Below are 18,747 nucleotides of genomic sequence, written 5' to 3'. Positions count from 1 at the left end.
CTGTCACAAAGCATATAATCCCACATTTCATTAACATTTATTAATACTTTGTGTTATGTAAGTTGCTTATGTGTTTGTTTGAAATAAAAATAAAGGGCTTATTCATGATATTCTTAACATAAAATTTACAAATTTGAACCAATGATTACAAAAATAAATTTGAAGTACCAGGTGATTATTTGAAGTGCCCCTGACTGTTCATACTGTCCTACATAAATGATATCTGGGTCATGCATTATAACCAGCTTTAACACAGTACACCCCTGCATTCCACACTCAACAACAAATATACACATGAGGAATTTTTACAACTTGGTTGACCCAATTCCTGTCCCCCTGACACTGCACCCATCAAAACAATGGCACATTGTTTTCACAGAAAGAAGCCCCGATCCCCAATCACAAAATCACAATCAAAATAATGAGGGCACTGATTTGGCAAGGGATTACTCACTTTTTGTGGGTGGAAATCAGAGGCTTACAGACAAGCGGACAGGAAGAAAGGCTGGGAATTAGGTGTCACAATTTGTTTGGGGAAATTGAAAACTTGGGGAATTACCACCATGTACTTTAATTTGGGCTTGTGAATGTGCCGTGTAAAGAGATACAATACTGTAGGTACATACAGGTGAGAAAGAGGACAATCAGCAGCCAGGTGACTCAGCAGGAGGGGGAGGATGAGGAGAGAGAAAGAGGGATGGAGGAAAAAGGTGTGAAGGTGTTTTTTACGTTGTTGCAGTTTCGAAACAGCTGAGGTGTGGGGCAGGTACCAAGAATGTGTGTCACATACCTCTCTCGCGTGAGGAATGGGGGTAACCACGCATGGCCATTGAGATGAAGGGAGATGTTCGTGACTAAGATACACATCACATCAACAATATGACAGTCAGTGAGTCTGGTTTAACGCCGCTTTGAACAGTATTTCTGTTATACCACGGCATCTCAGCTTGATGTTTATTTGTTTGTTGTTCAATGCCGGACTCAGCAATAATCTCGCTATATGATGGCGGTCTGTAAATAATTGAGTCTGGACCAGACAATCGAGTGATTGACATCATGAGCATCGATCCACGCAATTGGGATCGATGACATGCATCAACCAAGTCAGGGAGCCTGACCATCCGATCCTGTTAGTCGCCTATTACATCATAATGGGTTGCTGAAGACTGTTTCTAACCGGGCTTGATGTGGAGAACAGCCAGAAGGGATGCAGGTCTCAGACATTTACCACTTTGGTGAATCCCAGGAAAAGGGGAATGGTCCTGACAAACCTAGCATTAGTAAGGGAGAATCTGGGATTCGAACCCATGAACAGAGGATTCAAGCATGCTTTTGGGACACAATTCTGCAGAGTGATTTTAGGCGTCTCAAGAGCAAAGGTCATCCTTGCCTCCCAACATGAGACAGAGAAAGCATAAGTATGCAAGAGGAAGAGATGTTTCAGAGATAGTCATAGTAAAAGTGGCATATCAATTAATACATGGCGGGATGTCCAGCAAATGCTGCCCTAACACACCACGTATCACAGCACACCAGCTTATTGTGCCTGGGAGTCAAAAGTGATGCAAGCCACAGGCCTTTGGAACTTGAGGAAAAAAATGACCACAGGCTGGGTGCTCCAAGGATCGTATTCAGGGGAATCTGGGATTCAAACCCATGACCATGGACCCTCGCAACAGGGAGACAACTCAAGACAACACAGGGCAGCCATGAGCAACATTGTAAATTCTAAACAACGATGGGAGCTGGTAAAAGTACACGCAAGACATGAGATATTCCGACACAACTGACAAATGGAGTGTGAGATGTTTATCAGTAATAGGCATATATATTACCTCCATTAAAGTCAGAATTTCCACACAATTACATGAGTCATGAACAAGACAAGTCAATCAGCATGTGACACCTGTGTACACTATCCCTTAGCCGAAGGCTAGTACAAATTCATAAGTACTACCAAATGCTGTTGGACAATCACAGGTTGCCTCAAAGCAACTTTCACCGACTACTAACCAGACTAATTAAGACTTAATAAGCATATACACAGGTCATATATTTCCATCACCAAAACAAAATCTGAAAGTTCAACCCCCAAAGTACTTCAAAGCAGGAGGTTATTTTATTCAGCATATGAAGGGAGGAAATCTTTTATTGTTTGTTTGTTTGATGTTTAACGCCGCCCTCAGCAGTCTGTAAATAATCAAGTCTGGACCAGACAATCCAGTGACTGATATCATAAGCATCGATCTACACAATTGGGATCGATGACATGCATCAACCAAGTCAGAAAGCCTGACCACCCAATCATGTTAGTTGCCTCTTACGACAAGCATAGTCACCTTTTACGGCAAGCATTGGTTCCTGAAGACCTATTCTCTACCCGGAATTCTTCACGGGTCAAATCTTTTATTACACAATACATATCTCTCTATAATTATTTTTATTCATTTGCAGATTTCATACAGCTTACTGGATTTGCCTATTTTCATCTTCTTGACTGATATTAAATTATATGCAGATATTCATTCCACTCAAGGTGAATGATAGCATCCAATTCTACACAAGCTGACAGGAAGGGTATCCTGTACAACTGCCTCCTTCTCTTTACAAAGACAATCCACCTCCTTAACATTAAGTACATTAACATTTCAAGGTGTTGATCACTGACAGAACAAATCCTTTGTCAGGTAAACAAACCGCTGGTCACTTTCCCCTGGGCCATGCTAATGGCCTTTGGGAAAGAATAATGAGATCATCCCTGAGTTCAAGTGTGCCATGTGATCTGTACCTGGGACTGCAGTCATTCAAGCACCTGTCAATGTCACAAAATCCCTAAGGGCAAAGGGCAAAGGGCAAAGGTCATGGCATGACTTGGACCACATGTGCTATGTTTTTACATCATTAACTTCAAGATTATTTGTTAGTCAGGTATGAGGTAACATGTACTGGTTGGAATGTACGTTGCCATGGTAACAGTTTGCGGATTATACAGCTTACTTGGAGTGACATAACATCTTAAAAACAGTAAAACCACAGGACCTATGACCCCCTTATTTTTAATTTTTTTTTTAAAATAAACACAGTTTAATTACTGTGGCGAAAGAGATGGATTTACACCACTTTTAGCAAAATTCAATTCAAATATTGGCAGGGAAACAAAGAACAGGCTGCACACATTGTACCCACTTTGGGTATCAAACCAGGGTCTTCAGCATGTTCAGTGTGACAAGCAAACGCTTTAACTACTGGGCTAAGCCCACAACTCAGTAACAGTGGAGTTTTAGCTGTTGTGTGATCTGGTTCTAGCACCTCCGCATGTAAGTCCTGAGTACTATAGCTAAATGATAGAATTAAAGTGCCAATATGCCGCTTCCTTGACGTAGAGAAAACACAGTTTCCAAGAACTGCTTATGTCACAAACATGTGCGTGTATACATTCTGCTGTGGCTAAAATCCCAGTCAAGTTAGGGGCATCAAAGCCCAGTTTGTTGAGGATAAATGATGCCAGACTATTATTCGTGAAGGATTTGTCCTCCTGAATATCAGATGAATATCATTTCTCAATAGCACACAGCGTTATTCACGTTTACACACCTGAAAAACAAGCCTAAGCCAATAATCATTGTTTACAAACCTGGCATGCAAGTCATGTGCATAATAAACAGTATTAATTCATGTTCTTTGAAATGGCTTTGTAAAAAGATATGAAACCTGTGTGGGTATTTTCTGAAAAAGCATGTACAGTCCACAGAAAAACAACACAATGGTGGCCTTCATAACAACAAAATCTTTTCTTTTTCAAAAGCAAACAAACTTGAATGTCTTCCCCATTTTTTAACATAATAAAAAACATGTTCTCTTCTTCCAAAGGAAACAAAACCCACTTTTCATAAAGCCGCATTGCAAATTTTTCAAAATACTATATAAATAAAGCTTTCCTTTCCCAAAAGTAAACAAATCCAAAAATGGATTGTACACAGTTTTCACAAAAAATAATAAACCCACCAGTTTCAATCATATGAAGCAACTGTTTCAATCATCTTCAACTTCAAAATATCAATTATCCAAATAGGTTATGACATAAATATACTACTAATAATAACTTAAGGATCACCGGAATCTTTCATACGACAGATTAATTGTAGTTATATAAAAGAATCAGGTTCCCATAACTTTCTTAGTCGCATATATTTCAAATATTTTTTACGATTAATGACTCAGTTGCTTCATAATAATCTAAGATGTCAATATCTCTGAGATGACACACAGTATGAACATACAGATTACAATACAAACATGAAACACATTTCAAAGTACCCTCTACACCGTGCCTCTCAACAAGGATGATGTTAAAAAAATCATCCTTTGTATTAAAGGCACGTATGTACACCTCATTGGCTCCATCTCTGGCGTTGCTTCATCTTTACGACCAGAATTCTGTACAACACAGTCCATGCGACTTTACTATTGACAAAAGCTGACAAACTGAATGTCTTTTCACAGTAGGAGCATGTAAACTTTTAAAAAGATGGGAGACCCATTTGCAAACCAGGTTATTTAGACGAGAGACAGTCGCATAGAAGGGGGTGTTTTTGTGTGTGTTGGATCCGTACACTAACGATCGTATCCTGAACGGTATGCCTGGAACGTCTACAGAACTGCCGAGGGTCAAACAACCAACCTTCCAAAACAAGGAGGAGACAATTCTCTTTCCTTGCTGGCATTGTGATGATGACTTTTCCGATTTGGATCAAAATTGGAAAATCTTTTTGCAATAAAAGTCACTCATGTTTTAATATCCTAGACTAGATACCATATTTTATTTTGTCAGCAAATGATCGTAACAATTCCCTGTATAAGTCCATAAGGTCCTTTGATTCAAAATATCAATGTATCATATCATTTTGACTGGGCTATCGAGGGAGATGCCTAAAGTGTTTGACAAAGATACCCACAACCTACCTCTTGATATACCAGTATGGCTATTTGAAAGTTTGCCGTGGCACCAACTCCACCAAAACAAACCAAAACCTCATCCTGATGAATTAATGTTTAGTTTTTCATGTGGATAGCAGATTGTGAGTATAATGAAGCGAGTCAATCAGACCATTGGAAGTTTTCATATCCGGAGAAGTCTGTAGAAACACATCAAGTCAAACACACAATGTTTACGCTGATGGAGATACAGGGAGGGAATCTGCACAATAACAAAATTAACCCTTCATCATGCATACAGCCAGTTTTGTTCAATCAGTTTTGTTCAAAAGCTTAATGACAATATTAACTTTAAAGAAAAGTGCTTGTTTGTCCCTACAGAAACATAACAAAAGATTGGTAAAAAATGTCCATCATATTTTTAAATCTATTCAAAAGGAGGCGAGATCCACAAAATAATTTACTCACATTTATACAGGAAAAAGTTATATATTGACAAAACTGATCGCATAATAACCTCTCTAAAAGTATCATCGTGCCAACCTCACATCATCAACTCATTCTGTAACAACAGTGTTTGAGTAGATCGATGGTCGTGTCAATCAGTGGATTATCTGGTTCAGTTCGATAATTTACAGACCACCGTCATATAGCTGGAATATTGCTAAGTGTGGCGTTAAACAACAAACAAAGAGAAAAACTGCCACACTCTCATAATTTTTATCGCCTACACAAACCATTAACTCATTACCTTGAAATACTACTGTATTTTCAAAAGAATCCATTCCGAATTCTGTGAAGCAACATCCTATCATTAAAAAAGTATCAGCTTGAGGATGCTCAGGTGTATGTACGAAACTGCTAACATTAACACACAGTATCACTGACCATGTGTATCCAGAGCAGACAAAGGATTAAGCATTTCTTCCACGGAAGAGAGGTACTGAATCGTACAGGCATAACATCACAGCATAAAAATACAGATCAGCGACCGTGCGAGACAGATAGGGGGTTACGGTTGTTATAGGTCAAGGGTCGTTCTGGTAGTATGTTTTTACAGTAGATACTTTAATTCAAGTGCCATTGACGAGATAGCTTCATTCATCTCAAATGTTTCGCAAGCTGGGAAAGTTGGATACATGGTTAAAGTGAAGTAAATATTTCAGGTATTTTCTCAGGAGGTCATGAGTCACCAAATAGTTTGCATTCAATGTTAATAGTCATATATGTTAGTTTTATAAATATTGTATTTATACCACACCATAAATATTCATGGAACTAATGTCACAGTATGTATCGAAAATATGACTATAACTTACGCAGAGATGTCAAAAAGTACATTTTCATGCAATGGTGAATAATACGTATACACATCTTTTATATTCTAACCCAAAATTCAATCAATTATTTTTCGAAATCACTTAGCAATCATACTCCTGTGATGGTGTGACCTACAAGTTTGATTTTCATTCATTAGTTGCAGAAGTAATCGGGAAGGTGAAAATTATTATATATTTTATTCCTACCACCTACATAGAACTTAAAAAATAGTCCAAACATTTCGTAAATCAAAAAATACAATTTACAAGGCCTTTCAGATAACAATCTTCCAACAAAATGAGCTATTTTGCATTCCAGTTAACATAAATTTTACAGAAGGAAAACCGGAATAAGGTATCAAATTACACATATCAATCCATGAAATTACATTTTTAAAATTTTTTTTAGATCGTTCCTTTTTTATTGATAACTACTTTGCTATTATAACAACACACCAATAATGGAGAAACAGAAAAGCTGTTGGTGAAACTATGATCACTTTGCCAAATGGACCTATCTACAATTACAAGTATTCATTACTTATCCTCTAAGTGCTATACCAACTATTAACACACGGCATACATTACATTACAGCCATTATCCACCTCCTCACAGTTCACTCAAGTTGACCAAGGTCTCCAGTAACCTGTTTGTTTAACAAGTTGACCAAATGAATATAGGTTTTGAGTAACCTATGTTTGTTCTACAAGTTTGACCAATGAATCGGTCCCCAGAAACCTGTTTGTTCTTCAAGTTGACCAAATGAATCAGTCTCCAGTAGCCTATGTTTGTTCTTCAAGTTGACCAAATGAATCAGTCTCCAGTAGCCTATGTTTGTTCTTCAAGTTGACCAAATGAATCGGTCTCCAGTAGCCTATGTTTGTTCTACAAGTTTGACCAATGAATCGGTCCCCAGAAACCTATGTTTGTTCTTCAAGTTGACCAAATGAATCGGTCCCCAGAAACCTATGTTTGTTCTACAAGTTTGACCAATGAATCGGTCCCCAGAAACCTATGTTTGTTCTTCAAGTTGACCAAATGAATATAGGTCTTGAGTAACCTATGTTTGTTCTACAAGTTCTTTTGTGTAGCATATATCACTGAATTCTATATCATGGTGCATCGTTGAATTATTTCAGCCATAACAATGATGCAGCAGCCAATAAGAAAAGGCCAGGCATTATTTAAGCATCACAACGTACCCTGGATATTTTATTTGCAGATGCTCTGCTTATCAGCTTCGTATTAGTCACTTCGTCCACCATCTGCCTGCATCTTATTACATTATCTCCAAGTCTTTTTCCCCACCAAGACTGGAATGGTTGCCATTTATACGGTTTTAATCTGATTCCAATGTCTGATTCTTTTATGCAGATTTGATATTTTCCAAATCTAATTTATGGTTTATTGTATCTGATGCAGGATATTTTCTTCCATTTCTCTCTTGACTTCATTTCATTACTTAACAGGTTTTTGTAGATCACTGTCAAATTTGAAGGAGTTTTTCGCTCAAATTCCTCCACACTATTCTGGTATTGATCCATATGTTTTAACCTTAAAATTGAATCCAATTTGTGGGCTAAAGTTTACTCATTAAAATTTCATTAAGTTTACAGGCGATAGTTCAATGTTATGTATAGTCTGTGAGTAAAACAGGAATATGATGTCCAAGATTTGAGAGAGGATGGCACCAAGTCTCAGTCTGGAGGCTGCCATGTTCTTCCTCTCCTCCTCCCACTCACGAATGGCAGAAGTCGGTGGTCCAGAGGACACAAATAAACTAATCTCGCACCCTGGCATGGGGGATGACATTCCGGAATCTGCACCTACCCACCGTCTGGAGGAAACCCCACACATTGCTGCAGAACTTCAATCCTTAGAAAACTTCTTTGTTTGGTGACATTTTATTTTATTCAAAGCTTTGTATTTGTGCTATCTTCGGAGCTAATTTGTGATCGTTATTTCTTTAATACAATACAAAAGTTTATTCGCAGGAACGTAACTATACAGTTAGTTATTTGTGACGACAATGAATAATGATGTGAATGTACATACAAAGCTGAAAATTATATAGATAGACCTCATGCTACGGAGTTACTGTTATTAATAATTTTAAGTCAATTATCTTGGAATAAACAGGTTTAATTCTTATGAGTGAATATGGTTTAACACCATAGAGAAGTGGGGGGTGGGTGTAAATCGAACCTGGGTCTTCAGAACCTGCTAGGGGGGTAATTATGATGGATATTCTTGTCACTGAACCTTTCATAGATCTTCAAACATGGTAGGCTGTGCATTTGTATCATAGTTGCTCTGGTTAAAATTCAGTTATCTAATTCTGTAAATTACTGACACTGAAAATGCAAACATTCACAGGACCTGCTCAACTACTGAAAGTTGGTTTAGTCACTTTTAGTAGTATCGTTATTCACAAAACACATTAATTTTCATTAAAACCATGGTGCAATGTGCACATATAGACACATTTATACAAAAGATGGTCGTTGGGGATATGAATGACCAATTTGGTTCAGTAACAAGATGGCGTAGGTCACCAGCCAGTGAAAAATGGACCTGAGGTCACGGAACGAGAGCTGAATTCATGTGCCAATAACCATACAAGCTCCCACCATCTTCAAATTGATTGTCCATGGTTTTACGATGCAATCCTTTTCATCCTGCCTTATTTGCTGGCCCAAATCTCAGCTGATCCAATTTAGACTTCATTATATTTTGGGTTTGTGGACAAGATTACTGAGTATACACAACTTGATACAATGGAACTTCTCATCAATGGTGTCCACGACCACCATCAACCGCAGATTGGCAGTCGCTTATTACCGATTGTCCCACGTCAATTACTGATTGGTTGTAGTATTTCCGCAACCAACGGGGGTCAAGGGTTGACCACCAGTAGTCAGTGAGGAGTATGACCGTCCAGTTCTGTTACCATCATTCAGCAGCTTGCAAATGCCAGATCATATTTCTTTATCTTTAATTTGGAGCAGGTTTAAATAAACACTGTTTTGGATGGACCAACAATACCACTAAGGAGAATGTGATGAGCACAAGTTAGCCAAAGAGATCTGAACCACAGTTAGGCAAACACACCTGTACCACAGTTAGGCAAACATCTGCACACTACTTGCCCAAAGAGATCAAGGCCCCGTTCCACAAAACGATCTTAGCGCAAAGATGATCATAATTACCATACTTTAACATAGACTTTCGTCAGTCGTAGTGCCACAATCGTTTTGTCGAATGCAGCCTTGTACCAGTTTTGGCAGAAAGATTTGAAAATATCGCATTAATATCTGGGCAAAGATTGAGACTATTCTGTTTCTGCATTCATTCTATTCCTTTATGTGTCACATATTTGTATAATTTGTTGAGATTTGGTTTACAAAATAAATATTTCACATTACACTCTATGAACCACTCTATGCTTCACTGAAAAGAGTTGTGCTTGTTCAAGTACAGGACATATCTATTCCTTCATATGTCATGTTTTTGCGTAATTTGCTGAGATTTGGTTTACAAAATAAATATTTCACATTACAATCTTTTACAATCAATGGCCCACTGTATGCTTCAGTGAAAAGTGTTAGGCTTTTGCTGGTATGGGACCTATTCTCTTTCATCTGTGTAATTCTTTGATAATCTCTATGATGTAATTATGGATTAGGTGTTATCAATCATATCAAAAGACTTTGTTATCGGATAGCCCAACTATGCAATATTATCTGAGAGCCACAAACGTGTTAATCATTAATCACTCAAGGGTCAATAACAACACGAGACTCGTTGCCTTGTCCAATTAGCTAATTGTCACTGACAACTGATTAAATCATGAAAGGAGTTCAGCTGTCAATAGCCAAGCTGGGATATTGATACTGTAATGTACACAGGGATACGTTCCGCAATATGATACTGTTTATCTGACAACTACTTCTCCTAGATGAACCTAAAACATGGCATTTCTGTATTTTCCAATTAATGAACAACTTTCAATAAAGGTGTTTTGTTAGCGATTCTACAACTGTCATACATGATATCATGTTCTGTACTGAGATTGAAGAAACAAACATTATTATTAACATGTTTTGTGTAATATTAAGAACAAGGACATGATTTTTATTTTGTTCTATATTAATTAATATTAAAAATGATTTTCAGTTTAAAAATTACAAATTTCTATGAGATGTTTTGTTAGTCATTATACAACTGTGTCAGACATGATGTTATGTTCTGTATTGAGATTAAAGAAACTGACATTAGTATTAAAATGCTTATTTAGAACAAGGACATTACTTTTTTTCTTTTCTTTTCTTTTTATATTTTAATTAATTTAATTTTACGAATTCTTTTACTGACACTTGAGATGTTGGAACAATAGTTTAAAATATCATGACATTTAATGAATTGTTTGTGCTTCAATTCACCTGACTGAAAGACAGCAATAAAATGTTTTGACCTCATTAACAGCACAACTCCTCCAACTCCAAAGGTCATGGGGAAGTGGATATCCTTATCCTCTCATGTCGTCACTATATGGCTGAAATAATGCTGATGCGACGACGTTAAACGTTAACTCACTCACTTATACTAGTATGATTTATCCTCAGTATCTGATATACAAATATGTGGAGTTTCATATTTTGCCAGAAATTTCAGTTTGTGAGATACACTTACAATCGATGACTGAACCCAACTGTGCTGAGTTAATGGGTTTGAACTATCGTTTGCTGAAGATAAAATCAGTATTTGTGGTCACAAGAATCAATATCACCTGCGGGTATGTGTTATTTGTACAGCATTTAACAACTCTCATAACTGATTTAAACAAATTAACTTCTTTTTGTCTTCAACACAATTGTACCACCAAAGAAAAATCCCTCCACACGTCCATAAAACATTAAACTGCCACCTCAACATATCTTCATATTCTACGTCTTTGTTTAAGAATAATCAAGGCAATAACCATAAAATCCAAATTTAAAAGATCATTTTTTATCTTCCTGAGTTCACAAGGTATTCTTTTAGCATTTTTATTTACTCCTTGATGAAGTATTTCCATGCTAAAGATATCAAAGCTTCAATTAGTCACCAAGAATATTTTTCATAAAAATAAAATGACAATTATCTTCTTCTTTTTTCAACACTGGAAATCGGCATAAACATAAATTTTCATAAAAACAAATTAATCATTTTTGCATAATACCAAGACGTTCACAATCGTCGCAAGGTAGACAAGATAAATCACCTCTGAAACAAAATGTCCTATCAGAATGGGGACAGTGCTATAAATTATGGTAGGACACTGTGATATCAGTATTGATCAGAGGATATCGCTATGAAGTCAACCAAGGGATGATGGCCATCATCCAAGGAAAGACATTCACCAGTCTAATATTACTGGTCAGATTTAAGTCTTAGGCTTTTTACACACAGTAAAGCTTCCCCTCACGGCGACTGCCTCGACAACATATAATGCGCATACAGGCGTATTTACCTTGGTTTGCAAATATCTCTGTGGATGGTAAACACACTAAGAGCCAAGAAGGTGGACATGTTGTAGGGGAAATAGCAGGAGACATGGTAACGAAGAAGAACAACTGCATTTCGCTATTTGCTTCTTGGGCAAAGTAGATGGTAGAAATGTTGCAAATGATTTGAATTTCCGCTCTCTGAGATAAAACTTGTCTTCATTAATGAATTCTCTTTGCATGAGCTTGTTTTGATGTTGATGGAAAATTTGGTGTTTCTTACGAATTTGAAATGAGGCTGAGGAGCCAATGATGTCATTCTGGACTATTTTCATAACAGAATTGCAAACTGGGAGAAAAACGTCGGAGAAAACATGTTGCATGAGTTTGGAACACACGTTTAAGATGTTGAAGACTGAAGTCAGGAAGGAGTAGAGGGAAATTCTGGGGTAATTGACATGATGAACCTAATCAATAATATCCGACAGCAGAATTTCACTTCCACATTAAGCACAAACTGTTTCGCGTTAAGATATTTTGACTTTGAAACACTTCTCGAGTTTCTTTCTTTGTAATAGTTACAAATCTTTACCATTTTAATGCATTAATTGACAAAATGCTGCACTGTTTAATGTCGGGGATGACAGCTGTCGCCCAGAAACAAATGGTGACACGCAGTTGTAATTAATGGGTAATTAACTTATATCAGAAAATAGTGAAAATATTCTCACCTGACGTGTGGGCTCGTCGGACCAGCGCGGACACCAGCACGGCCAGAAAACACACATACATCCTCATAACGCAACCATTAATGCTGGCACACACACCTACCTGGAAAAACAGCACACATATAAGACCATTAGATTTACCTTACCATGACCACCAGGGTCAGGGTTTGGGTTTAGGGGGGGAGGGGGGAGGGGGGGTACTGGGGTCACCTCTTGCTTGTAAGTATCCTTTACTAGCACAACCACCTGTCGTTAATATCCACAGTGATTCAAACGCCTGCTACTCCTATAGTGGGTGAAAGAAGCATTTCCGTGGTGAGAAGTATCCTCAGTGTTAAATCCATGTGGAGGTGAGGTAGTACAGGTGGCTTGATTTCATGTATTCTCTCATTGGAGTCCAGTCATATTCAGGCAACACACACAACACCACTAAGCTGTGTACCTATTGTGAGTCTCCAAAATACATAATATACCCATGTGACTCCAAAGCAATTATGGCTGAGTCTGTTGACCAATCACAGATACTGTTACAACATGCCATCAATCTCTTGACTGGGTCACCCTCAACTGTCCCATTGACAGAGGCAAGGCAATATGGCCGGCCTCACTGCTAGCTTGCTTGCTGCAGTGGGTGGGAGAGCACCTGTCCAGCTTAGTTGACCAGTTGGTGGACACAGCTGACTGGCTGGCCATGCAGTCTCTCTGTCTGTCCAAGCTCTGTACACAGCCTGGGCTCCTCACACTGTTCTGTCACTGCCGGTTACCTGCTTCACTCGCCTCTGTCGCTTCACTCGCTTACCCTTTGTGGCAAGCAGGTGTTTGAAACAGGGGCCCGGTTAGGGTTGGGGAAAAGGCGAAAGAGCAAGCAGTAATTATTTTGATATAAATGTCTTTATAGGTATATTAAATAGTAATTAAGAAAATAAAAAAACTCAATAGCAGAATAATTATTGAATTCTGCAATAGAACAGTATGTTCATGACCACTAAATAAGGCATTACTACAGTAAATTTCAAGTCGAAGAAATTAATCTTTGCATAAATAGAAATTGTTACATGAATATTTGATTCAAACAGACTGATATATTGACCTTTAAGATCCAAACTGAAACAAAATTGTCTGCTAAATATTTTAACAGACACATGAACTCATCCTCACAGAGAAAATGGCAGCATGGTTTTGTTACAAATGAGATAAATCTGATACTAAATCAATGACATAATGATAAATGTGTATTTTCATTGTGATCTGGTAGTCATAACTAATTGAAACAATTTAAGTCATTAGACATCTAATATTTCGAAAAAAAAGGTTCACAAGTATAGGTTTCCTGTCAAATCTCAACATCACGTACATGTCAAGACACTGGTATCAACTTGCCCACCCAAAGTGGGCCCCTGGGTATTTTTTACACATTTAGATGTAAACAATAAGAATGAACAAGGACTGTGTCGTCCCTTGATGGCCAGTTCATCATGCATGGAAGTAACATACTTTGAGGGCTAAACAGGCTGCACATAAAAGCCAACACCACAGAAACAAATGCGTCTAGGGTTTCATCAACATATTTGTTTTCATTTCTCCCTTCTTTTCCAATGACCAAATCCAACATCATTCCATGTGAATCTATGAATGCTGTGGTAAATGTTTATTGTTGTCTCTATCTGTGAGTGAGTTGGGATTAAGGTCGCTTTGAACAGTATTCCAGTTATCACTGTGGTGTTATACAGGCGCGAGGGTGTTTTTGTTTGCTTGTTCGTTGTTTAACACCGCACTCAGCATGATTCCAGTCATATGACGGCGGTCTGTAAATAATAGAGTCTGGACCAGACAATCCAGTGAGTGATATCATGAGCATTGATCCATGCAATTGGGATCAATGACATGCATCAACCAAGTCAGCGAGCCTGAGCACCCGATTCCGTTAGTTGCCTCTTTCAACAAGCACAGTTGCCTTTTATGGCAAGTATGGGTTGCTGATGACCTATTCTAACCTGGATCCTGATCAACTTTGATATATCTATGGGACCAGTGTGCATGCAACCTGGTTTTGTTTTGTGAAACTTGGGTTTTCATGTCAACAAGCACCTGGTGCAAGTTAAATCAAGGTCCTTAAGTCAAGCCCTACCACTCCATCCACGGGGCTACTCCAACCACATTCTGGCCCTTTGAATGTCTTCATGTTACAGTACTGGTTCTACTTTCACAGACCACAATAGTACTTAGACTACAAAACCTGGCCAATGAAAATGTGTTGTCTGAGATTAGTGAAAGAACAATGTGAGGGATAGATTTGAGAATTCGATATACATTTAATTTGTCTACTAAAGGTCTTTCATGCGTTTTCACTTATCTTGATTAATGCCGTGAGTTCACAGACATGAAATAACTGTATTATTTCTGTACCAGATAATGGTGATAAATGCCAAAAAGGGCAATTTGTAACTGCAATATCAGCAAGATCAGTCTTGAAAAGTAAATGATGGGGTTCCAAATACCAAAGTATCAGTTATAAAATCTAGAATCTGTTTTCTTTCAAAGCAAAATATAGGGGCGGTCGGGTAGCCTTGTGGTTAAAGCGTTCGCTTGTCAGGCTGAAGACCCGGGTTCGATTCCCGACAAGGGTATAATGTGTGAAGTCAATTTCTGGTGACTCCTCCGTGATATTGCTGGAATATTGCTAGGGGAAAACCATACTCACTCACTCATAACAAAATAAAACCTATACAAGAACCTACCTGCAACAAACTTAAAACTATGTCCAGTATTTGATGACAATGACAGTTCAGTTTACCACTTTAATGGCACCTTCAGTTATGGTGGATAGGTACGTAGGATTGACAAAGTTTTATGAGTGAGTGTATTATGTTTTAAGGCAGCTTTAGCAATATTCCATCATGATCCTGGCAGGGGACACCCAGAAGGGAGTTCACATATTGAACATATGGGGAATAGAACCCTGGCCTTTGGCAGGAAGAGCAAAAGCTTTAACAACTAGGCTACCCCACCAACAAAGTGAGTGTTCTGCCTTAAGTCGGTCACACACATTTGTTTATGTCATGGACCCAGAACAATGAACCAGATAGCTGTCGTGGGTTATTCCTTTCTAGCTGTGCATATTCTGTACTCAAAATGTCAATGCAAAAGAAGTATCAGTCTTGATTATCTGCCCAAACAGATTTCATTGGGCGTAGAAAGGAAAGGAGGGATGGCAATTATATGACTGGTTTAGTGGCAATCAGTGATGACACCAGGTGTCTGCAAACAGGGGAAACATGTCCAGCTATTCCACAAGCCAGGTCTAACACAATTTTTGTAAAAATGAATGATTGTTGCATGACACCGCAACGACGGCTGTCCATAAACAATGGAGTCTGGACCAGACAATTCAGTATCGTGAGTGAGTGAGTGAGTGAGTGAGTGAGTGAGTGAGTGAGTGAGTGGAGTTTTAAGCTGCTTTGAACAATATATGGTGACATCACAGTATGTCAGTTTGTTGTTGAAGAAGTCCAACGTGTGCCTTACATAAACTTTTCACATTGCCCTAATATTGATGCCAGTAATGAATCAATATGCCCTAAACATGGATGCCAGTATTGAATCAGTATGCCCTAAACATGGATGCCAGTATTGAATCACTATGCCCTAAACATGGGGGCCAGGATTGAATCACTATGACCTGAACAGTGGTGCCAGGATTGTATCACTATGCCTTAAACATGGGTGCCAGGATTGAATCACTATGACCTGAACAGTGGTGCCAGGATTGTATCACTATGCCCTAAACATGGGGGCCAGGATTGAATCACTATGCCCTAAACGCAGGTGCCAGGACCACTATGCCCTAAACGCAGGTGCCAGGACCACTATGCCCTAAACGTAGGTGCCAGGATTGTATCACTATGCCCTTAACACAGGTGCCAGGATCACTATGCCCTTAACACAGGTGCCAGGACCACTATGCCCTAAACGCAGGTGCCAGGACCACTATGCCCTATAGTAAGGATAGTTCCTTCAATAACCCCATCAACTGACCATTACACTTTAAACTACAGTACTCTCCAAGGATGTTTCAGGTACTCATGAATAGCCATGCTGACCTTTCATTGATGGCCATAATGAACTGACCTAAACGTTCCTTTGATCGATTATTCATAGCTTAAAAGCAAACATCAAATAAAACTTGAGCTTTTTACTTTTGAAAGTGCGGAAATTGAAACTATAATTCAAAATAAGGTTATTTCATCACATATCACAAAGTTTCTCAATCAACATTAACACAAACCAGAAGATTCTGGTGACTTGCATTTCATTATCCCCCGTTCTCATTTGCTCATCGGGGCGGTCGGGTAACCTAGTGGTTAAAGGGTTGCTCGTCTCACCGAAGACACGGGTTCAATTCCTGATATGGGTACAATGTGTGAAGCCCATTTCTGGTGTCCCCCGCCGTGATATTGCTGGAATATTGCTAAAAGTGGCGTAAAACCACTCTCTCACTCACTCACTCACTCATTTGCTCATCAGTTAAATGTTCTTCATTTAAGTTGCAGACTTCCGATTTCGTGAAAAGAAACATTTGTGTGGATCAAAAACCAACATTTTTAACTTCACAAATGAAACCATGACACATACCACATTTTCCATAAAATATATATATATTTTCTCCAACTATTAAAAACACAACCATATCAAAACCATTACAACAAAATCAAGTGAATACGCCAAAACATTTTCCACAATCCAAAATGTTCAATAACACTCTTCATAAATTAGTTGTCAAATTGCCATAAATAATACATTCATGACCACTATTACCTGAGAAAAGCTAACACCAATTCCAGAGTCAGCATGAGGCGAGCCCCATAAACAGCACATATTTGTACAGAGAATATTTATGAAGGCACCTAACACCAACAACTATCAAGTCTGGCTACCCCCCTTTGTGAAAAGAGTACCCCCTTTTTGTCAATGGAATTTGCAGTGTGAGATAGTTAATAAGTAACCATTACCCACGAAGGGTATTATGAAAGGGTTGTAAATAGGGTGGGCAAAGATGGAACACCTGGTGGTCGGGCAAGCTCTTATGGCTGCTGAGTAAGGCTCAACTTTATGACAACAATTGACGTTGTTGAAAGAAGGAAGGGATTTTATGACAAGAACCATGAGTTACGGTTTAAGGACACAAACCATTTATTACAAAATATTTCTTCTATGTAATATTCTGACGATCTGAAAGGTGCGATCATGCCTGTAAACTGTCCTTGATATTCGACCCAGTGGTAGCTGGATGCTATCAAAAATATTTTATTGCAGGTAGAAAATAAGTTAGCAGCCGAGATGTCTCTGTGATGGATGGCTGCAATGGATGGATTGAGGGTGGGAAGGATGGAGGGATGGATGGAGGGTGGGAAGGATGGAGGGATGGAGGGTGGGAAGGATGGAAGTATGGATGGAGGGTAGGAGGGATGGAGGGTGGGAAGGATGGAAGTATGGATGGAGGGTAGGAGGGATGGAGGGATTGAGGGATTGAGGGTGGGAAGAATGGAGGGATGAATGGAGGGTGGGAAGAATGGAGGGATGGTTTGAGGGTGGGAAGGATTGAGGGATGGATGGAGGATGGGAAGGATGGAGGGATGGATTGAGGGTGGGAAGGATGGAGGGATGGATGGAGGGTGGGAAGGATGGATGGAGGATTGGAAGGATGGAGGGATGGATGGATGGAGGGTGGGAAGGATGGATGGAGGATTGGAAGGATGGAGGGATGGATGGATTGAGGGTGGGAAGAATGGGGGTGGATGGAGGATGGGAAGGATGGATGGCTGCAATGGATGGATTGAGGATGGGAAGGATGGATGGATGGATGGAGGGTGGGAAGGATGGAGGGATGGATGGAGGGTGGGAAGGATGGAGGGATGAATGGAGGGTGGGAAGGATGGAGGGATGGATTGAGGGTGGGAAGGATGGAGGGATGGATTGAGGGTGGGAAGGATGGAGGGATGGAGGGTAGGAGGGATTGAGGGTGGGAAGGATGGAGGGATGGATGGAGGATGGGAAGGATGGAGGGATGGAGGGTAGGAGGGATGGAGGGATTGAGGGATTGAGGGTGGGAAGAATGGAGGGATGAATGGAGGGTGGGAAGGATGGAAGGATGGATTGAGGGTGGGAAGGATGGAGGGATGGATTGAGGGTGGGAAGGATGGAGGGATGGATTGAGGGTGGGAAGGATGGAGGGATGGAGGGTAGGAGGGATTGAGGGTGGGAAGGATGGAGGGATGGAT

At 39.3% G+C, this 18,747-nt stretch overlaps 1 protein-coding gene across 25 annotated transcripts in view; it reads right to left on the bottom strand.

Annotated features, from left to right (window-relative positions):
- Window positions 1-18,747, bottom strand: part of LOC124142441 (tyrosine-protein phosphatase Lar-like) — a 483,544-nt gene that overhangs the window by 168,471 nt on the left and 296,326 nt on the right. For 21 of the 25 annotated variants that reach the window (XM_046510959.2, XM_046510976.2, XM_046510967.2 and 18 more), the window contains one exon: window positions 12,473-12,572. In XM_046510959.2, coding sequence (XP_046366915.1) covers window positions 12,473-12,539 — 67 coding nt within the window. In that variant the 5' untranslated portion in view covers window positions 12,540-12,572. Of the gene's footprint in view, window positions 1-12,472; window positions 12,573-12,679; window positions 13,198-18,747 lie in introns of those variants that run through there. The other 4 variants (XM_046511025.2, XM_046511060.2, XM_046511033.2 and 1 more) reach the window with 2 other exon arrangements.

Source organism: Haliotis rufescens, unplaced genomic scaffold (genome assembly GCF_023055435.1).
Source record: "Haliotis rufescens isolate VD_foot unplaced genomic scaffold, xgHalRufe1.0.p SCAF_2, whole genome shotgun sequence".
NCBI classification, from domain to species: Eukaryota; Metazoa; Mollusca; class Gastropoda; order Lepetellida; family Haliotidae; genus Haliotis; species Haliotis rufescens.
This window is presented reverse-complemented; position numbering and strand designations above follow the sequence as displayed.